Below are 22,938 nucleotides of genomic sequence, written 5' to 3' on the forward strand. Positions count from 1 at the left end.
AAAAAAAAAAAAAAAAAAGAGATATCCTCCAAGTGTTGTACATTCACAGAATGCTGACTTTTTATCCAAACAAAGTTAAGAAGATAAAACATTATCTTGAATGGTTTTCAGTTTCATTCAGTCACTGTCATCTTCTTGTTTCAGACCACCTCCTTGTTCAGTATTGCCCTCTCCATCGCTTTCCTTGTCCCAGTCTTTCATAGATGCTCCCATCATGAAGTCATCACGCAGTATATTCCATTCTGGCCCCTCCTCGGACTTCACTTCACCCTGAATGTTTGAGTGGGGGAGAAGAGGGAACAGAGGAAGATGAGATGAACGTGAAAGGCAGTAAAAGATGGAAGCTCCTCATGCAATCAAATAACACCTCTCACTCTTATAATTTGCATCTGCAGACCTACTGAGGGCTAGCTTTTTATGTAAATGGTACACAGAAAAACACGGGACAATCATAAGTGACTTGATGCTAAAAAGCAAACTTGTTTTAACCAATGAATAAAAGAAATATGGAAACAAAACAATTATTCCTCATAGATGAAACACTCAACCCTGGGCACAGCTTCCTTTATTAAAATCTTTCTTGGCAATCAGAATGGATTCATGATATCATTTATTAACCCCCAGGTGCTGCTTCATTAGAACACTTTTTGGCACATTTCTAAAACACAAATATGGATTTAATAAAAGCTTAAAACCCCCCAAACTTAATATTTAACATATTCTGTGATACGTGAACCAAATCCCCTTTATGTGGATTATTACCTCACTACCTGGGCTTGTCATATGGTGCAAAGCTGCCTCTAAAAGAAACAAAGTTGATCTACCCTCAGCAAGCCAAACAACACCTTACTCCAAATTTCCTACCTCTTGAAAGTGGATAAACAGAGGCCACACTACACAAACTGGTGAATAATAAAGAACAGTGACACGAGTGTAGTTTTAGTTTAGCACTGAAACCAGGGCTTGGATGCAGTTCATCTCAGTGACTGTTCATATTTGGGCAGTGCAACAGCCCCATCCTGTGGCAACAGTTTTAAAGAACAGCTTGCAGCTATTGCTGAAGGAAAATACTAAAAACTGTTCAATATACTGAAGAAGGATTTCAGTGGTTTAAGCTTAGTAGCAAAATACTTCTGAGGAACAACATGTCTCAGTGTCCAGCAGGCAAGCAAAAAATTGTCCTACCAAAACGGTATCAGGGACACTGAAAACTGTAATTTACTTTTGCAGGGTCCTTGAAACAAAGTTAATACAGGCATCTCAGGTGTGCTTTTCCCACTCCCCTGCTCAAAAGGACAGACCTCAACTGACTCACCCTAGTTTAAGTAACCAGCACCTCCTGATACTCTACAGTGGATGGCGGTTATCCTTTACAGCATCCTCTGGAGATGCAGATTTGCCTACTAGATGCAAAACCTGTAGTAAATGTGTGATCACTGTAGACATTTGTTCATGCCTCTAGGAATATGCGATACATAGAATCATAGCATATTTAAGCTGATGTCCGTGCAATCTTTGGGAGAGAGCAGCATACAGAATTCAATAGCAGAAGAAATAAAGAATAGAGAATGCAGGTCCATCACTGTAAATTTAACACATCATATCACACCAACAGAAGTTATGAGTGCAAAAAGTCTGCCAAACAAGATTTGTATTTTTAATAGCTAATCAAAGCAGAAGTGCTAAATGTGACTTCTCCTGCAGTTCTTTTTCAAAGACTACTCTCACAAAAATAGGGTAACAAGTCCCAAAAGGCATCTCCCAGGGCCCAGTTCAAAAAAAGAGAAACTCTACAGCTGTTCCTCAAGATGTTTGCACTGTGTTTTCTTTTGTGTGGTTTTTTTTTGTTGTGTTTTTTTTTTTTTGTCTTCACAGCTGCTCTCATTAATGCCTACTCCTAAGAGTAGCTCTCCCATCCCAACAATACCCCTTTTCCCCAGGGTTGTGTGTCCTAACCACTTTCCACTCTTGCAGCAATTTACTTCAAATGCTATACCACTAAAGCCTGAAATATCTCAGACTGGGTAAACAATTACCTGGAATTAAAGAGTTACAGATTAGATAGATCCCTAGGCAGACCTTAAAATGTTCACATGGGAATAATCTATTTTAGTGCAAACACAGCTACTCTGTTCTGGGACACAAGGAGAGGGTAGCTTCCCCCCCCCCCCCCCCTTTTAACTGTATTTTCAGTTGTTTTATATGTTTACCTTTGCAGAGTACAGAAAAGTCAGAAAGATTACAAAAGTCACCAAGCTTTTTTTTTTTTAATCCCAGACCTTTTATAAATCACTGTCTGAACATGCCACAGAGTAAAATTTGAAATACCTAAATGGAAAAATCCCACCTTCCTTACAAAACAATCCAATTTTCTTATTTTTTTTCAATAATAATAAAACCAACAGAGGTCCGTCGTCCCCCCAAAAATGCACAGAACAGGCATTTTTTTGTTTTGTTTTTTTTAAACAGCACAGAAGCAGTAGATTACTGTCAGCAATGACAGTGAAAGGCTCAGGGTTTAAAAGCCCAATGCTCAAATTCATCACAAGCTACTATTCAGCAACCATTAGCTGTTCTTTCTGGCTATGTCAAGTGAACAACAGAACAAAAGCAGGACCTCAACAAAAGAGGGATGCTGATCCTCCATAGCATTACCGACTATGTAAGGCACCACAAAGGTTTGAATAGTTTTACAACAAGCCCTAAGGAGAAAGACAGAGGTAGCATGTCCATTCCTCAAAGATGAAGATTAAATGCTCGAAAGCAAATATTTAATCAATTTTAAGCATGCTCCCAAGTGAAGAAAACCCCACGTTTAGTATCTTCATTCCTAACTCATTTACTGGTCTATTTTCCTCTCAGAATAAAAACTCCCCAAATCTATCGTATCACAAAACATTCCTGGAGTCAAGAAATTACGCAGCAAGACTATTTGTATAATTAACAATTAGTTCAACTGTAACATTGCTTCCCAACTTGCTTTATGTAAGAATGTTAATACACTTGGTTTTTCAATGCCATAATCTGGTTTCATCTAAATAAAACAAACCTGATTCTTGGCACACGGAAAATAAACCAGCTTTCATTCTATACAACCGCTTTTGAACTTCCCATCAGCTGTTCATCCACACCTCCCACATTTCACTACAACACTGAAGTCCCCTTTGAACATCCCCAAATGAAAACAAAGCAGGCTATATAAACATTAGTGTGTAACACTACATAAAGTGGATCCTTCAGTAAGGCAAGGAGTGAAAAGTTCTGGTGTTGCTTTTTTACCCCTCTCCCTTTTTTTACACATACATTTGAATGGGTTTGCTTTTTGCCTGAAGGTGTGGCAACCTATTTCAAAAGGTCTGAGAGGCAGCAGTTAGTAAAGTATCTCAGGAGTCACTGGTTATATGGTGATGCACTTGTTATCATGAGCTGAAGTAAGACAGACCAAAACGTGCAGTGTGGTTACTCTAGTGCAGATACTTATTTGCTGGGACAGACTGATAGCCCAGTTGAAAAGAGATCATATAAATAAAACAAACACCATCTTGCCTGCTTGGTATGCCACCTAAGCTATCACAGCATTAGCTCAAGTCTGACACAAGTAGGGCTCTGTAGTGGGGACATACTTCCCAAATGAATTCTGGTTTGAAGACATACCCTCTAAAATCTGCACCAGGACAAGATGAACTGAAATTCTTAGCCAAGCCCTAACAAAACAACCCACCCACCCAACAACAAAGCTTAGGTCTGTCACCTAGAACAAACGGCCGTCCCTTGCAGGATCTGGGCTGGAATTGCCTCCTGGATGCTTTGGGAGGAAGCCGTCTATGAAACCCTCATGGCACCAGCAGCAGCTATATGATCAAGATCAAGCTAGAAATCTCCCTGTTTTGGTTCATTTCTTTACCACTGCAAAAATCTGGAGTTAAATAATTCACTCTTGATAACTGACATTACAGTAAGTATCTTCAGCTGAGCCCTGCCAAACTCAACACTGGAGTTGCAGCAGACTGCACTGCCACTCAGGTGGGAGATCGATCCTCTCTACCCCTTCTGAAGTTGTCAGAAGCAGCAGCAGGATACTTGTAACTGCACATAGCTGCTTCAGTCTGCAAATGAGTGCCTTAGCTCAAAGGCTGCTTCCTTTGAAAGCTTAAGGGAATTAAATTCAGTCTAAGTCATAGGATGTTGTCATTTTCATCTGTTGCTTTAATGGCACAGCAACATCCTAAAACCAGAGCAGGAAATTTTGCCAGAGCTTTTCAGAACCTTACGCATAAGCAGACCAAAGTCCCATAATGCTTACTGGTAAGTAACAGCATTAAAAGATATGTCTTGAAATCAGAGCCCACAGATTAAAGACAGCATTTCACTCTGCTTCCCACCAGCTCGTGTCACTTGAACATACCCTAGAGTTTCTGCATCTGTAAAACAGCAACCATACCTACATCACCGTAGAGATTCCCCTACAGCCTGCATCCAGAAGACAATAACTGCAGGGTATTAACAAATGAACATTTTTCAGACCTAGGAATTACAATCAGCACACTGGGCTCCCATGCCTTTGCTCTGTGCACAAGATGAAATGCCAGAGCTTGCAGGGGCATCTCTCTTTACCATTACATACAATAAACGTTTATTTGTACCTGTCAGGGAAGGAATTTCTAACATAAATATCTCTCAAACAACAAATTTAAGCCCTGAGAAAACAATTCTAACATGTCTAATTAATTTGAACTGCCTCCCCAGGTTCCTCTATTTTGCTCAATACAAACATCTAAGACCTTGAAATACAGGGAGGTTTTTATCATGACAAAGAAGTTAAAAAGTGTAACTGCCAAAACGTATTCTCGCATACATATGACAATTACCTTCCCTGCCAGCCTGCATCTTGCTCCAAACAACTGCTGCTATTCTGTTTCTCATCCCCAAGCAAGTTGGTTTAAACCTAGCTCAAAAAAACCCAGGATAGGTATACACTGAGGTATGTTAAATATAAATTTAAAAAAAAAAAAAAAAAAGAAAAAGAAAAAAAATCACTTGGCAGAGAAGCAGAGAGAGGAAATGGAAAACAAAGAACACCAGCATAATCATTCCTCCTAATTCGTTTTCAGGAATATCCAAGATCACAGGCTAAGACAGTAAGTTCCCTCTAGGCTAGGAAGAAATAAAGAAAACTGCAGCTGAAGTATCTAAAGCAGCAATAGAAGCAGAAACATAATGTAATGATTTTTAACAGACAAATGACACTTGGGTTTAATCATCAGTGCCACTTGCTACTTTATCTAATTTGAATTACAGTGAGTTCTTGACTATAAGGTTCCTATGTACGCCTGATCCCAAGCAGACAAAAACACACAGATCTGGAAACCGAGAGCATATCCTGTGCTGCTACTATCTTGAACTTCTGAGCTGAAGTCTCACAGCAACTCACTTTGGGAAGCATTTTCAAGCTTGCAGAACATATGAGCTGCACAACAGAAGTCTATTCTACTGCAGCATAATTCCGCATAATCATTTATTCCTTAGGGTGAGAGGTATTCAATACCCATTTGCATCCTCTCTCAGAAAGAGAAACCAGAGCAACTGAACTAAATTGCCTTAGTGTATCTGAACTGATGCTATACTGTGGATATCAACAGGGGCACAGGAAATTTACTTAGAGCACAAGGTCTCTTGTGCACACCAGAATCTACACTGGCATTTCTAGTAAAAAAAAAAAATCTAAGAATGATTTTTTTTGACAGTGTTTTGAAACCTGCTGTTACTGTTCAAACTTCTTTGCAAGTAACGCACTGGAATTATTACTACAAGCACAACAAATACTCATTTTCCTTTTGAGCACAGCCAAAAGACCACCCAGAGCTTAATGACCTGCATGAGGAATCTCCCCATCCCCACATCCTCCTCACATCCTCCTCTAGGGTTTACTACAACTGGGGATGTATGAATGAGAAGGAATGCTTTGGGTTGGCACGGAGAGGCTTAAACATGCCCCAACCTCAGAGGGGTCAGAACTGAACTACAGAATTTCAAAAAACAAGCATTCATCTGGACTTAAGCAAAGAAGTAAAATCATTAGCATTGTTATTAAATGCTCAGTTGCAAAGAATCACAGAAAGAGCTTATGAGAGAACAGATTTCCTCAGCCTTAGTTCATCAGAAACCTTATAAATCAGTATTTGTCAGAAAAAGCAAAAATATTTTAAGAATTCAAGCGTAACACAGGGCCCTTCTGCCTACAGGACACTCTGGAACTCCTCAAGCCTGTGCTGTGCTCCAGCTCCAATAGCAGCTGTCTCAGAAATCCTTCCGCTGCACAAGGAATTTTACCACACACTGCTGCAAGACAATGCCTGGCCATACTGGCATCAAGATTCCCTTTACACATTTTAATGACAGGATGAACAGCATGGGCATACAATACCCAGGAACTACTCACAGAAAATAAAAGCTCGTAAAATAAAAACTCACCTGAAAATAGGCCTCACCTAATGAAACGATCTTATAGTTAAGCTACAACACAGGTATGAACTGTTGCCTTTACCCATACTAACAATTCTCCTTGTGGAATATATTCTGTAATTTGTAACTCATGTTCTGTAAAATACAAGGAAAAATGACAATGTTGTGAATATCAAGTAACTACATCACTGTCTTTCCAACTGTCAGGCCAAAACATTCCACTGACATAAAAAGGAAAAAAAAAGTCCACAAGCAAGCATTTTTAAGTAGGTACCAAATAAAAATTAGCTGAAAGTAGACTTCAAATTATTACAGAGAAGATACCTGGAAAGAGAGAAATGACACATTCCCTGTATTAAGTTATCAGGCAACACATCAGGACAGAAAGTTTCCAGACAGTATACTCTTTCAGTATGCCATCACTGCTCATTTTCAGTCATGTTTGTTTTTTTCTCCTGTAAAAACAAAACTGCTTCATCATCCTCATCTATGTGCTTTTACCCTCACATCTGCAATGCCTGTTTATCAGCAGTTATACTACTGACAGTAAAATTACTGTCTACCATACTGGCTACTACTATCTCAGTATTCACCTGTTATTCCTACCCTTTCTTCATCTGTAAGTCTCCACACAACTTTCACATTTCATCTACTTGAACGATAGGATCCTTAGAGCAAAGACTGCACAGCACCAAGATCAATTAACTCCCAATGAGTACTGTGGCTGAAAACAACATATGATCAAGACTTCTATTTAAAGCAACAAGTTATACTTTGATTGCTTATCAGACAAAAATTTGTATAGCAAGTCATGGTATTCAAAGTAGCTGAATCATAATTCTGACTTGGAAAAGACAATGCTGTCCATCAGAAAGAATAGCTTTTCATGCTAGCTAGTCATGAGCCTCACGTAAGCAGTCTGCAAAATATTGTTCATTTTGTACCAGGAAGCGAATTGGCTCATTACCAAGAGCAAACTTACATGGAAGTCTCCTTACCAGCTTCCATCGTTATTCCTAAAAGGAAAATAAAGAACCAAGAATTTTTCCTGTTTAGATGGGATTCAAAATCAAGGAAGAAAGAACTTTTCTAGATACTTAGCCTTTCAACCCCAAAAGAAATGCCACACAACTTCTCGCAAGTGATAAAAAAGAATTCTCTCTGCCAGCTGGTCCTACATTTCTTAATGCGTATTTCTTGCAGTACTGAAGACATGACAGAGCTTAAAGATCAGCCTAAACATTACGCAGATGCACAACATCCCTGTTGCAAGTTGCACAGTTCCCAACTCATCAAGTTGTACCTGGAAAATATGCAGATACAGCAAAAGTGCCTAGTAGGAAGCATCCGGTCAAGACTAAGGCCTTCAATGTGCTATCCCTCAGAAGTCAAGTACTAATGTCTTTCAACAGTCTACTTTAGACAAACATTTCCAAGTCACAACAGATTTTTCTCAGATGTCACCCATTTATGCAAGACACTTATGCACTGTCTCAGCTGGGTACCTAAAATTTTCTGCAGGTTTTTATAAAAGCTTGCCTGTTGGCACAGTAAGGAAACACGCAGGCCCACAGCTGTTTGCTGAAATCATCCACTGTTTTTCATTATGATTCAGCAAGAGGCATAACAAAGTGAGTCCCAAAAGGTTGTCTCAAACAACGAAGGCTACAGTAATGACCAAGCCCTTCACTTCCAGCACTTAAGAAATCATCTCACAGAGTAGCTGATGAGGAAGAATTGGGGCTATTAAAAAGCCCCCTCTTCCTGTCTCAGGACTTCCACTTACATTTGAGTCCCAAAACAAGTATAGGGATCCAAAAAACTATGAGGCAGGAGGGGGAGAACAAAAAAAACCCCAACCCACAAAGAACTAGGTTTTGTGTATTTTTTATTACTAAGTATGAAATACTGAAGTTTTTATGACTACTAAGCAGCTTGTCTGGCTAAACCTTCCCTACCCTCATTGCCCCTGCCCCTACTTAAATGGCTTTTGCAACATATCCTAAATGTCTGCAAATCCAAGTCTCTTTGATTTTATATTCCTGTAATTTCCCTCACGCTATCGTGGGTGAGTGGTAAACTCATTAAGGAACAGACCATACCCCTCAACACTCCTAGGCTGCTTTCTAAAAGCAGTTTAAACCTGAAGAGGGAATATGTAAACTGCCGTGATCCCAATCCCTTGCCTTAGCCATTTGGCTACCTTTTCTCTCCATTTCCGACCCTTCCACCTCCTTGTATGTTTCTGTATGGGTTTTCCCAACGCCTGCAGGTAGAGGGAAAAATGACAGAGACCACATGCAGAACACTGTCCAGGGTTCAGCAACAAACCAAAAAGAGGTCAGATCTTCCCAGGAAGACAGCTTTAGTATCCCTTGTAATAACAGTAGGTAAAAAAAAAAAAAAGTATATTTTTCTAAGATTTCAGTAAATTTCAGGAACATTTATTAAAAACTGGCCAGATTTTCCCATAGAAAAAAAATACTGAATTCAGCAACCCTCTAACCATTGGAAGCTAGAAGCAGTTTGACCCACCACTCCTGAAGTTTACCAAGATAAAGAGATGAGTATGAGTAGGTGCCCACAGAGGTCAATTATAATACACATCTGCTAGTTCAACACTCTGGAAATCAGAATTTTTTTACCTTAATACAACTTCAAAGTAAAGGAATCACTTTTCAAGATAATTTCCAATAGAAAATGCTTAGATGGAGGAAACAAACTGGTTAAGACAGACAAACTCCACCCAATCTTTCTTACTTCCAGGGAACATTTTTTTAAAAAATACATTTTTGATACATTTTTGTCTAAGTACACTGCCCTGCCTATAAGAGTTATGAACAAAGCCAAAAGTGGAAAGCTGCTTTTGTAAGGCTTCCAACTCAATTTACCAGATAAAAAGTCTAATAGGATTTGACTTTTTGTGCTTTGTATACTTACAGGAAGATCAAAGAAGATGTATACCACAAGTTTTTCAAATGTGGTTGTTTTAGACATAGTTTTACTGAAAAAAAGCCTTGCAACATCTTCTGGAAAACAGAATACCATGATAGTATCATGTGCACTAATAATCAAATAGCAAGGCAAGTTAGTTTCAAATATGACAGATGGAGCTGTCTCAGTATTGCCTGACATTTCAATCAGAAGTCCCTCTTTATATTCATTTACAAAATTTGCCAAACTTCAACTACTTCAGGCTGAAGCCTTCCACTATGTTTCAACTAAAATCACTTCATCCATTTTCACAGAAAGACGAAATTAAAATATTTTGTCTACAGCTCTAAGGAGGACGGAAAGAGACACTTCCTACAGGCATCCATTAAAACCTTGCATCATTCATTCTTTTTGAACTTAAAAATCAGTTAAGGATGTATTTTGGAGCTGGGAACATGTCTTTTGCTATCTCCACAAACATTTTCCTGGATCTGGCCAAGTAATAAACATCTGGAAGACTGCCCTCCCCAAACCTGAGGTCATCACCTCAGTAGATACGATAGGCATTTAGTATCCAAACTCTCTTAAAATATCTGTCCTCACCGATCACACACTATCTACATCTTAGAAGACAGCATTAAACTAGACCACGCGTGACTCCTGATGACAAACAGGGAACTGGTCTTTCTGTGTGAGCGGTTGTCAGGGCTGCACTCGCATTAGGCACCAGGATGCTGGGCTGCATGCTTGGTCCTCAGGTGCAGGGGGAAAGAACTTGTCAGGAACATAAAACATGAAGAGGATAAAAAAAAGACATTAACAGACACAGAGTGTGAAAATCACAATCTTTTTCCCTTCCTGACTTCTGATCAAGTATTTGAAAAAGAGAGCAGAAAAGGAAATCTTAGGATAGGAAAAAGGGGGAACCTACTGAAATACAGCCGTTACACAGCCCTTAATCCTCTCATCTGGAGTTGAACTCACTGTGTCAAGTTCTTGACATCTATCAATCAAATACACATTTAAATATTGACAAAGATCTACATTCCCATGTTAACACAGATGTGTGTTACCAGCCATGGCAACAGATAGCGAACTGAGCTTGTACATCTTAAAACCTAACCCTGCTGATGACCCAAACTGGGTAAGTCAATGTATCTTCCTGTAAACAGATTTAAAGTAAAAATGTCACCATCAAACAACTTCTAATACTGCACAACAACCCTATACCTTAAAGAATGTAAGAAATTTAGAATATAGCAAACTGGTGGCAGGCTGCAGTGCATTTATCCCTATGGATAAAAATCTGAATACAGCATGCAATTAGGTAGTCAGCAACCTTTTGGTACAAAACCAAAAAACTACATTAAAAGCATCAGCTCCAAACATATATACGTGGTGACCTTCACAAGAATATACATATATTTGGGAAAAACAACTACAAACACACAATTTATAAAGGAATCCAAATTAAAAGTTTCTGTGCATGTGATGGGAAGACATTTATTAAAACTGGGAGAACACATCTACTCTGGCTGCAGCTGAACTAAATTAATACTTGGCTGCCCCCTCAAATCTGCTGGAATACATGCGCACTTGGTTACTCCTTCAATTAGCTCTGTAAAACCAGCACACAACAGCTGTAGTAATAAACTTCTGCTACTCTGCAATGTCATTATCACCTAAGAAAAAAAGTTTCCTTTTAAGATTAAAAGAGGTGTTGATACACCTTACCAAATTTCTAGAAGTCACCTATGCCTTCACCCATACCTCAGAAACAAACTATTTCCTACAGCTGGTTGAAGCAATTGTTCAGACTACTGTCCCTCCAAACAGGTATATGGATGAAAATAATCTGTTGGGATTTTTTCCCCTCCCCATTTCTACACTGTGGAAAAAAGCAGAACATGCCAATGGCCAGTACCTAACGCAGCTGCAAGAATAAGAAAGCAGTCACTGTAACAGGCTTTAAACAGATCTAATTTTTAAGCTGTAAAGCACATTTATATCCCCATCTAACTTGAAAAATGAAAAGCCCCCATGCTACTTCTTGTGTCCCAGCAAGAACAGCAAAGTCAAAAGCACAGAAGTCCTCCTGCCCTTGAACAATCCTCAAACTACTGTTTAAAATTAAAGTATTTATAAATATTAAGTGTCTTACAAACAAAAGAAAAATCTATAGTAAACCTGACTCTAATCACTGTGTTTACAAATAACTTACCAAACACTAGAAGCATTTATAAAATACACTTCAGGCAGAAGGAACTTTTCTGGAAAAGCATTTTATTTCAAGTCTCATATGAGCAATAGCTGATATGAAATAGCGCTTGTATTCTCCGCTCATCTTCCTTCCCACCAATGAATTATTTTAGAATAGGTACTATTTTGAGACCAATACACCAATTTTTTCCAGATGCCATCACAACACAGGACGCAAATTGTACCTCCAAGTCATGTAGTCAGCACAGTTTACAGAAAAATTACCTTGCAGAATTTGGATCATGGCTACTGAAGTAGACCAGGAAATCCTGCTCTCACTTCCACCATTGAAATGCTCTGCAATGGATCTGGTGTAAGAAAACTTACAAGTTGGAGTAAAAACAGGTGATTCAGAAAACCATGCCACAAAGGCCTAATTCAAAATTAAAGGTCAATGAGTGCAGGTTATGCTTATCACGAAGAATATTTGTAACTTCCATGCCAGTTATTTGTATGTCAGTAGAAAATGTTTTACCACCCAGTAATGCTTTACAAGGAGTAGCACAAATGACAAGTGAAAAGTCAAGATCAGAGCTCCCGGAACTGAACGACCCTGTTGTAACTGACATGCAGCAAGGGAGAAGAGTTGAGGCTGTTCCAGTAATGTTAACTCTTAATTTTTTTGTCTTCCTACCATTAAGATTTCAAGACCTCATTAATTCACTACATCAGCCAACACATCTGTGCACCTCTAAGAGAACAGAAACTTCACACAACCCTTCAAGCAAAGGTACTTCCCTAACTCACAATCCTAAGAGCACACAGAAATTTCTTAAGGACCTAAAGAAAACAAAGGATTCCTCAAGGAATCCTTTACCACCACTACCTACTTCTGCATTTCTTCTATAGACATAAAGATGACTTCAGCCTCTAGGGCTGGAAAGACAGCATCTCTGATATGTACCTTTTTTATACCTGTAGTTTAATAACATTTCTTATAGTATCCTACAGGTGGGAAGCTGCAAGATACAACCAACACATACTGAAACAAAAATCTGGTCTGGAAGGATTGTGTTGGACAAGATTGAAAGCTTTCCTATCTCCCAATAAATGCTTCCCCCCAAAATCACCCAAACAACAAACAAGTGGGATTTTTTAAAAAAAGAAAAATATTACATTTTTCTTCCATGCTGCAAGGCTTTCAGATAAGGTGGTGAGGGGAGGTAAATTAGAGGATCTTACCCTGAGGCAAGCATCATGTACAGTATCTTAGAAAAAAACAGGGAAAAATATTACACAAGTCAGCTGGCTCAGCAAGGATTAAGAAATACCTTGATAAACAGCTAATGATATGAAAGGCAAAGCTTTTGGCTCCAGCTCAGAAAAGTAATTACTCCCATCTGGGTACACAAAACCCCAAGAAGGGCTACAGTTTCACATGGCACAGGAAAATTTTCACAGCCTTAGAGTCTTATTTTCATAGCCACATTGGGTGGGTGTACACCGAGTAATATTTAGGCCAATGGCTGAAGGTATACAAGACTATAAACAATGTTCTCACAGGGCACAGCTTACCTGTCCTTCCCATCCACGCATGAATCTGATAGAGAACAAACATTTTTAGGTGGTTGTGCTACCATGAAATCCCACTGCTACTGATTGGCCTTTACAGAGCATTTAATCTCTTTTTCTCATGCACACATATACACAGTCAACCACAGCAAAGCTTTACAAGGGGTTTCTTCAACAACCCCTGACATTTGGAAGAAGCCACCAAGCTTTCAAAAATACGGCAGCAAATCTTGCATTCAAAAACCACTGTAGAATAAGAAAAAGCATTTGCCCATTCTCACAAACAGAGTCAAGTCTCCTTTCATAGTGCAAGGCTTAAGTCAAGAAAGGTTTGCTTTCACTGGTAAAACTTTATTCTGCTATTTTTCCTGCTGACTGCTTGCTTTATGTGGGTGGGGTAGTGTTTTTATTGTTCTGGACTGCATTTTAATTGATGGCAGAGTGCCTGGAGTTTGGGATTGGCATCTCTTCCACTGTTTTTGTTGCGATAAATAAATGTATTTCCCCCCTGTTTGTTAAAAATGAAATACACGCCATACTCTCAAATGCTAAAAACAAAGCAGGCTGCTACAAAAAAAAAAAAAAAAACACACAAAAAACACAAAAAACCCAAACCCACAAAACAAACAAAGACAAGCTTTCAGATGGCACAAACAATCTACCAAGCTCCTGCTGCAAGGAATTCACCACCCAAAAGCCTCATCCCTGCTTACTACTCTCTGAAAAACCCTCAAAGACCAAGAAGTAGAAATATGACAGTGGAGACCAGCAGTACTGTTCAGTGGCTAAATATCTGTGTAATTCTGAGGAAGAGACTGAAGATCAGATTTTGGCCTCAACCTCAGGCATCAACAACTACAAGGATGGGAGCCCGCTAAACGTGTAAGATATGTTCTCAAGAGAAAATAAGACAAATTAAGAACAGCTTGAAAAGGAGTTATTAAAGAGTTTGGTTCAGTACTGAATGGAGAGTCACTGAAGCAAATGCAACAAGGGAGAGACGGAGGGGGGTGGTCTACCCAGGCAGACAGGGCTATTCAAAAAAAGCCAACCCCCTTCCCAAACAAAAAACCAAACCCACAAATATAGACTTATATTAATGAAAAACGCCCAAATCTGAAGTTTTTGTTCACAAGCAATGTGAAAACAGCACCTGTATCAATACTCAAAATCAACACTAACCAGCCAGCATCTAAAGCATCTCCAGAGCACTTCAATGGAAATATGCTGTTACCGATGCTGCCAAAATATGACTTTTTTTTTTGTAGTATAGAAACATTTGTAATCTGTTTTCTGACCTAGTAATTAGAAAATTGCCCTGCTACAATCTGACACAAAGAAAAAAGGGTCCTAGTTTTTTCTCAGCTGTTGATTCAATGCCTACTACAATAGTAGTTGGCACTGCTACTGCTATCACTCTTCTGCTATTCCAGGGGAGGGGGGGAAGTGGGGGAAAGAAGAACCACACACACGCACCCCCCCCCCCCCCCCAAACAAGCAAGCTGGAATTATTTAAGGAGAAATAAAGTGTCAGCACCAAGCTAAATTGTTCTCATTATCCAAAGAATTTTAAAAAAACACTTTAATATTACACTTGCATGAAAATTGTATGAGCTGTTCATGCCAGGCAGTGTTTCAGCATGCTCCCCAAGTGCACACAAACAAAAAACATATGACAAACTGTTGTCTCCCAACTGATTAAAGTATTTCTTTCTGGCACAGAAAAGCACTTAGTTAACTGCTGTGAGTCTCAGCCAACAGAAGTATTCCACCCACTACTAAGCACAAAGTTCAAACCTGAACACAAATACGCTTCAAAAACGTGCAGCTTCTGAAATACGAGAAAGAGTATGTCTGAGCAACTTGTTTTCAACCCTGAGCTACTTGGTGAGTTGAAAGAACCGATAAAGAGTAGCATGAGTCCAACTACACTGTGTCTCTCTTGAGCACATTTGGAAAAAGTGCAATGTGTTAAAATACTTCTTTCCAAAACATCATTACAGCAATAAAGTCACATCAGCCTAACACACACACACAGAATTAGGGAAAGAAAAGCCTACATAGAATGTTTAGTACATCTCAGTTTCTTTCTGTTGTGGTATTCACTTGCATGGCAAAGCCCTTCCATTCCATATACCATAATCATCCAGAGGAAGCGAGTTTGAAACGTCCAAAACTATGGGTACAGAGAAGTAGTAGAGTTTAATACACCATGTAAGATAAAAAGCCCCCACACCTTTAACAATTTTAAAGAGCTGATTAACTACTATTGGCCAAATTCTGAATGTCACAACCCACTAAAATCTAGCAGTTTGTTCTGTGGTTGGTGCAAAATCCAAGATAAAAATCCAATTTTTCATATTCTTTTTTTAAACACACACCTAAACCAAGTTATTTGTACACAAGGTTTGATGTCTTATCAGAAGAGCTTCCAGTGTTTTGTACCTTGACACTCAAAAAGACAAGGAAAACAGGCTAAGAGCTACTTGCTCCCTTCCTAAGTTGTTTCAAAGAAACCCAGGCACTTGGACCACAGGTGTTCTGAAGAGCAGGCACGTTAATGGACAGCAATTATACTGAGAAGGTAACTTGTATGTATTTTTTCTCCCAGACAAAGCCTACCTGTTTACTTTTTGTGGCCTTTCCAGCAGGATTCTTCCTTCCTTTAGCACCTTCCATGTTTCTTAAAACACTGATGAAATCTTTCTTTGACACAGATGACAGTAGTTTAGCACGCTGCCTGTCAGAGCTCCCAGCTTTCTTCACCTTCTCATCAACATTCCTTTGATGTGTCCTCACAGCATTAAATAATTGTACAACACCTCTAGGATGGGGAAAAACAACAACAAAACAAAGTTTTTAACTCAAGTTCCCTTTACGGAAATTAACCCTCTACCAAAGCAACTAATCAGAGCAGATGCTGGATGGTTTCTAACTCCCCAAAATGGTTACTTTGAACCTCATTTCAGTTAAGAAGTAACATTTATTACAATGTAGCAGTCTTTAAATTTTCACTTTTCCTTCACACTTATTGCTAGGATCGAGAAATTAACAAATCCACAAATAACTATTCAGACCCCAACCTAAGCAAAGTAACATGGCACTGAGACCAGTGTAAGAGCATGTTTCGTCCCCAGAAGCATGTTACTCATCTACAATCAGCCATTAAATTCCTCAGGCAAGATCTTAAGAGCAGCTAAAGCCGGGGGACAAGGCAGAGGAATGAGTAAGGAGACAGATACAGACAGCACATCGAGGTGCGTCGCAGAACTAGGGGAACCAAACTACTGCAACACAGAACAGGCAACTGAACTTAAACGTGGATCTGGTGAATCCTCTGCGGAGAAGGAAAAAACAGAGTAGTAGAAACAAATGTTCTCCATTTTTAAAGCATTAAATGAACAAAATGAGGGGATCCAACAAAGCACTTCTGTTAAGCAAACATTACATTCCCATCTAAATTTTTACTCTTTCATAAAGCTTCTGAAATCTTTTGTTGAACTTGATACTGTACAATGCAGACCTGTATATAAATCTCTCTGCTCCTGCTAGTCACCTCTTAAGAGTTCAATCTGATTAGAAACAGATCACCTGCACAGGCCAATTCTTCCCCTTTTCTTCCTTTTTTCACTATACATATATTGAAGGAAAGCACTCAGAAAAACTCTTACCTCGTGGCAATTCTCTGAAGATTTCTTTCTCTGTCTCGGTCTTTGACAACATCTGGCTTCACTCGGCACATCATTTCCCACTCCCGCTTTTTATCAAGCTGCGTTATAAATATTGTTATGTGAAACAACATGGAGCATTGGAGAATGCAGCATACTCTGATAGAGTATGTAGCAAGAGTCAAAAAAAAAAGATAAATCAACAAAACTCAGTTTGGTTTGAGGCTAAGGGGAGTTCCAGTATAGGTCTGGACAACAGGTCTGAGGCAAGTCTCTTGCACTGACACACCAGGGGCCACAGTCAAATCTCAAAGAGTCACTTGCTTTCAGTAACAAAAACCAGAAAAGTTGCACCAGTGTGATGCCTCTGGCTCAAGACAAGCAAAAGGAGTCTAGAAAAATGCAAATGCTTTCACGCTGACTGCTACAAACAAGGAAATTATTCAAAGACATCTTTCAACTCCAAGACTCACAAGTTGATCACAGAGAAATTTACACATAACAAAATCCTGGGTCTATCAAGACAGGTATGTCACATTTTGAGCCTTGGGAATTTGACTTCCCCAGCTGAATTAATTGTGGTACAGCTTTGTGACAGACAGTGATGCATGGCAGTCTGTAAAAGGCAGAACTCAAACACCAGGAAGAGCACCAAGTGCCCACTGGAGAACAACTCCTGTGCACAACACTGATTTTTGTCCTTTTTTTTTTTTTTTGAGGTGCTCTCTTTCAAAAGCAAACTGATACACTTTCCCATTACCAAGGGCCACACCACCACCAGCTTCTTTTCTGCTACAATAGGAGAATACTGTATTTCCCCATCCTCTGCTTCAAGAGTAAGGTAGTGAAATATTTTTTTTCCCCTTTTAACAATTTAACAGTGTTCTAGGTGCGGTGATGTTGCATTAAGTCTGTTTTACGCAAGAAGTCTTTCACGGAATTTCAGAGTCCTTATCTTTGTAATACCAGGCAGACTACCATGCATTTGTGAGTTTATGACCACGTTTTGGCCTTTTATCAAAAGAACTGTCCTATTCTAGCCTCCATCAGCAAGAAATGAATAGAAGGCAGACTGTTCTCACGTTTTTCCAAAGGTAAACAAGACAGTTTGGGGACCTGCAGCCCAACTCTGCTTTGCAGTACTCCCACATATTTACTGGATGAGAACAGGTATTTGGGACAATCATAACTGAGCAGATGCTGTACTGAAGCTCTGTATTTAAAAGGCAGGCCGTGGCCTAACAGCAGCATGTCCCAGACTGTCAGGTGGATAACCTGGTTATTCTATTGAAACAGAACTGGTAAAATGAGACATTAGAACTATTAATGTATTTTTAGCCTGAGGGTAAATTAATCACAGCCTGGAATTAAAAGTTCCACTAAAGACACACAAACAAATGACTTAACTGCCAACATAGTTTTGTTCTCTTCATAACAGTTTCAGAACCAAAAGCAATTTAAGGCACAGACACTGTAACAAAAAACCCCTACCAGGAAAATCATTGAGGGGTGCAAACGACAATTCACAACCACATGAATGATTACTACAGTCTCAACCTAGAGGCCTTTGATTTTGGAAGTCACAGCAGAACTTAAATGAAAGCAGTTTTCTCCTTCTCCCTCTCACTTTCAATGAGAGAGAACTATTTCAACTTGTAATGCCGACAAAGTGAATTATACCCCAAATTAACAAGAGCAATTAGAAAAGTAGCTGCTTTCACCCTCTCAACAACAAAACATCTTAAGCTGACAGACTGGAACAGTCCTGCTGCCAAAGATCAGCCTGCCTGATGGCCCAGAAAAAGCAGTGAAGGAAAAAGCCCTCCAGCATGACTGTCTGGAAAGTAAAAAAATTGAAGCTACTTCACATCACGGTGGAGGAGAGATTCCGAAACAGAAGACAGTCTCAGAGCACTCTCCCAAATCCACCCTGAGGGGATCTTGCATGTACCACATCTGGCTGATTGTACAACAAGATACAGCATCTTTTTCTCACCTTCATTCTCTTCTCCAGCCTTTCTTGTTTTTCCTTTTCTCTCTCCTCCTCCAGTTTTTTATTCTTGGCCAAGATGGTGGACTTATTTTGTGGAATCTTTTTGTTGAGCACTTTTGCCATGGCATCTGCCCAGCCTGCACCTGGGCCAGCTTTGGAGCTTGTTGCCTTTTCAACCACATCACCAAGGGCTGCTGTTTCATCTTCATCATCACCATCCAGGGCTTCACCTCCTGAAGAGTAGCTGTCTTCTGGAAGTCCTGAGCTTAACTCAGAATCTAGGGGTAAAAAAAAAAGGAACAAAAAAAGTATCAGGAGTTCTGTTTCTAGTAAGGATCCATCACTAGCTTAACTTGCTCCATTTGTAAATGTTATCCGAGTTCAGGGCCATGTACTACTTGCTGTTACAATTAATTCCTCAAGCAGGCATACACCACCATAACGCATTTATTAGAAAGTATCCAGTGCAAATGCTTGCTCATCTCAGTGATGATTTAAAGTGATTTAAGAGGTTGGGTAAAAGGGAAAAGGCAGCCTTGAAAATTTATTATTAGATTAATGAATATTTTGACTTTTAGGAGTGGCAAGTTTTGGGAAAAAAACTATGTTTTCCAGTTCAAAAACTATAATTTATAAATGCATATACACACACACATATGTATGCATTTATGTATGCATGTACATACTTATACACAAACTGCAACAGTGACATCTAGTGTTTAAATGCAAACAGCCACATGAATTAAATTGAAGGTAGGGCAGCATTTCTTACACGAAAGCAGAATCTGCTCAAGAAAAATAATGCCAGCAAAAATACAATTACCTAAGCATAATGAACACAGAGGGGAGACTGCTTTGTGAAATAAAGAATCAAGACAGTTGCTGGGTAGTTCAAAAGAAACCAGAAGCACTGAGCTTTTCTGGTATAAGTAACTGTTCAAGGTTTTGAGACAAATAAAACACCCCCAATTTCAAGTTTCCTTACCCTATCCCCCTTCAAAACAAAAAAGAAGGAATTAAAGTTAAAATACTGAAGTTTGGAATCAAGCAACAGCAAGACAGGAGAGAACAGCCAACCAGACAGCAAATCAAACACATGAAGAATACACCACTTCCCTCATTAGTCTGTTCAGTGGGTCAAATACCACAAATAAAGTCTTTAACGGTGCAGATGACTAACTAGAATGAAACAGGCTGCAAGTTTAGGGTCTGCTAAAATATGTTTGGTTATTTCAGTGGACCCACTTTATCACGTAATCAAGAGCAGAGCATAAAAGTGTCCTGCCACTATTAACTACCATTCCACTAATACTTATGCCACTCAAAAGTTTTAAATTAATTATGTTGTATACAACTTTCAAGGCTGCAAATCAAGCACTCGACAGAAGGAGGCTGGTCTCTAACACTGCAAGTCCAACCAGCAAGGGGACAATTCCCCACCAACTCTGAGATACCAGCTGACTGGCTTTCATCCATCTACTACTCTCATACTACTTTAAAACGAGTATTTTAAAATCACAATGTTAAGTACTACTGAGCCAAGTGCTTTACTTTGTAAGCATTACTATATCCCGTGAACTACCTTTATCAAGCAAATTATTAAGAGAATGAATTCAGGACTGCTTCAGCAGATCCATTTTCCGTAAAACCATGTGGACAGCTGTTAATGATCTTCCTTATTAATCAATTGCCTATTTAATTACTTAACAAACATAAATATACACTCTGTTGCCAGACTAACTCTTTACTGTGCCTTCTCCACATGCCTTTTTGAACCAGCAAAAAAACCAACGTAGCAGCAAAACAGTGGTGTTAACCAATTTTAAACAAAGCCTCTAATGCCCAGGCGTATTTAAAGACTGAGGGCATTTAGTTATCGTCATGGAAAGAAGCAAGATTGTATGTTTACATCACAAATGTGGAAGCGAAATACTGAATACTTGCTCATTATCTGTATCAGTACGATTTTTACTACCATGAAGGTGAACAGTGTTGTGTCACGCTCCACACAGGATAAATTACAGGTGTTTTTTCAACAGTCCTTACTAAAATTGGTGATTTACAAGTGGCAAATTTGTTCAACGCATTCAGAAACTACTAAAGACTTCCTTTTTATGATATCAGTATGTCTCCATATCCTGATTGCCAAATTTAAAAAAAAAATTCAAACCGTTGCATGTAAAGAAGTGCATCACCACATCCTGGTTCCTACATGTAAAACAATTTGTCAAGTTTTCACCCCTAAGCCTTGTCCATGACAGAATATTGCTATCTAGTTTTTAAACAAGGAATTAACCCCTGCTTGCAACTTTTTCATACATACAAAAGCTAACAGCTACAAAAGTCCAAACCTGAATTCCACACACTGCTTAGGACCAACTTCCACAGTTAGCCATAAACACCAGATCAGACTTATAAAAAAGAAAGTGCAAAAGCATGTATTAATCTCCTTTACTTGATATTTCCTGGCAATAAAATAGGAGGATAATGCCAGATAATACCAACAACATTTTGCTCTCAACAATTACAGAAAGATGAACAGGGCTTCAACAACCAGCCATGACTTATTCTTTAATACATCCGAGGATCTGTCAACAGCATGACATAAAGCAGAGGTATTTCAAAGTAAACTAGATTAACTCTATCAGAAATAGGAGCTGGGGCTCTATTCTGAATTGCAAAGATTGAAGCCTGGCATAGATTTAATGTAAGAAGTCCCAATGGGGGGGGGGGGGAATAAATATACACATATATCGCCATACTTTATTCTTCTAAACTTGCCTGGTGATCTAGGTGTAGACAGATACAGTTAAAACCAGCAATCGTTCAGAAATGAGCTCTGAAAGAAGCTCTCACACAAGGCCTCCCCTTGAGTTCAGTTTTGACCCTCAAACCAAACAGAACCACTGAGAACTACGGCTCCAATGGCCACAAACTTGATTCCTGCCAGAATAAAGAGTAATAAAAAAAAAAAAAAAAATCCAGTTACATGATATAATTAAGAAGCGATCACAACTAGTTCGGTATACCCTCACAACACACGAAGAAGCAAAAATGAGTGGAGAACCACGTAGAAAGGATGGAGTACGAGCACGTTTATGCTGTGTTTATACTCCGTGCTCTCCTGGCAGGTTACTGTAATTGGCGGATCTCAGGGGTTTCCTCCGGAGCAGGAAGCCGATCCTCGTCTCGTACAGACAGACACACAGCCGGGAAACCCACCCCACCGGAGCCCCGCGGGCACCCCGCGCCCCGCTGCCTCCGCCCCACCGGCAAGCGGCTTCGGCAGGCGGCTGGGCCGGGGCCTTAGCTCCCGCCGTCCCCGACAACCGGCTCCAACCCTCGGGCCAGACTCCCGAGGTGGGGGGAGAAGGGGCTCAGGCCCGCCGGCGGGCTCGGACGGGGCAGAGAGGAGCGGCCGCTCCGGCCCACGGCGGGGGCCGGGGAGGCCTTAGCAGCCCGTCCGAGCAGAGAGGGACCCAAACCCCTTCCCGCTCCCGTTGGGGAAGCGGCGCCCGTTACCGCTGTCCGCCTCCTCGCCCACCGCAGCGCCGCATCCACGTGGGCCCGCCGCGGCAGCCGCCATCTTCCCCGCGGTCCACCCAGTATCGTCTCCCGGCCCGGCCCCCGCGCCGCGAATCTGCGTTCCGTCTCCGAAGGTTCCGGGCAGGCTAGCGGAGCCGCCGGCTTCCGGGGCGGGCCGCGGGCCTGGCGAGGCGCGTAGGCACCTCGGCAAACGTGAGGGGAGAGAGGTCTGCCTGGGCTTCTCGTCTCCCTCAGGCCCGGGGAGGTTCGTGGGTCTCGGGCGCTGGGCTGCTGCTCTTCCCAGGAGCGGGCAAAGCCCAGCGAGACCCTGCGGGCCTCTCCTCCGCCGGCTGTTGGCGGCCTTCAGAGTCGCCATTTTGGGGTCACCGCCACCCCGGCACTGATGCCTGGCCTCGCGTTGCTGTGCACTGAGAAAGGCTGTGTCGGCCAAAGCGTGGGGAGCACCCCCCGCAAAAGCTCAAACCCAGCAAAGCCCGGGCTGGTTATTCTCTGCTGGTTGCTCTCTTCCACCTCTGGGAGCTGCGGTGAACATGGCAATGATAAAAATAAATTGACGTCGTGTTT

The 22,938-nt window shown here is 40.5% G+C and overlaps 1 protein-coding gene across 1 annotated transcript; it reads right to left on the reverse strand.

Moving 5' to 3' along the window:
* On the reverse strand, nt 1–22,451 carry RRP15 (ribosomal RNA processing 15 homolog). The gene is made up of 5 exons (XM_075042623.1): nt 22,351–22,451; nt 18,832–19,106; nt 16,839–16,936; nt 15,790–15,991; nt 1–270 (listed from the first exon to the last, which is right to left on the reverse strand). The coding sequence occupies exons 1-5, from the start codon at nt 22,412–22,414 to the stop codon at nt 118–120; spliced, it is 792 nt and encodes a 263-aa protein (XP_074898724.1). The 5' UTR covers nt 22,415–22,451; the 3' UTR covers nt 1–117.
* Nucleotides 22,452–22,938: the final 487 nt, after the last annotated feature.

The sequence above is a fragment of the Buteo buteo genome, chromosome 12, assembly GCF_964188355.1.
Source record: "Buteo buteo chromosome 12, bButBut1.hap1.1, whole genome shotgun sequence".
NCBI classification, from domain to species: Eukaryota; Metazoa; Chordata; class Aves; order Accipitriformes; family Accipitridae; genus Buteo; species Buteo buteo.

What these genes read in the sequence shown, in the direction of transcription:
- RRP15 (XM_075042623.1), bottom strand. Translation starts at nt 22,414, where the DNA reads ATGGCGGCTGCCGCGGCGGGCCCACGTGGATGCGGCGCTGCGGTGGGC. An exon ending in GGGCGAGGAGGCGGACAGCG is followed by an intron (nt 19,107 to 22,350) that starts GTAACGGGCGCC and finishes TTTTACCCCTAG; the next exon opens with ATTCTGAGTTAAGCTCAGGA. An exon ending in AGGCCACAAAAAGTAAACAG is followed by an intron (nt 271 to 15,789) that starts GTAGGCTTTGTC and finishes TCAAACATTCAG; the next exon opens with GGTGAAGTGAAGTCCGAGGA.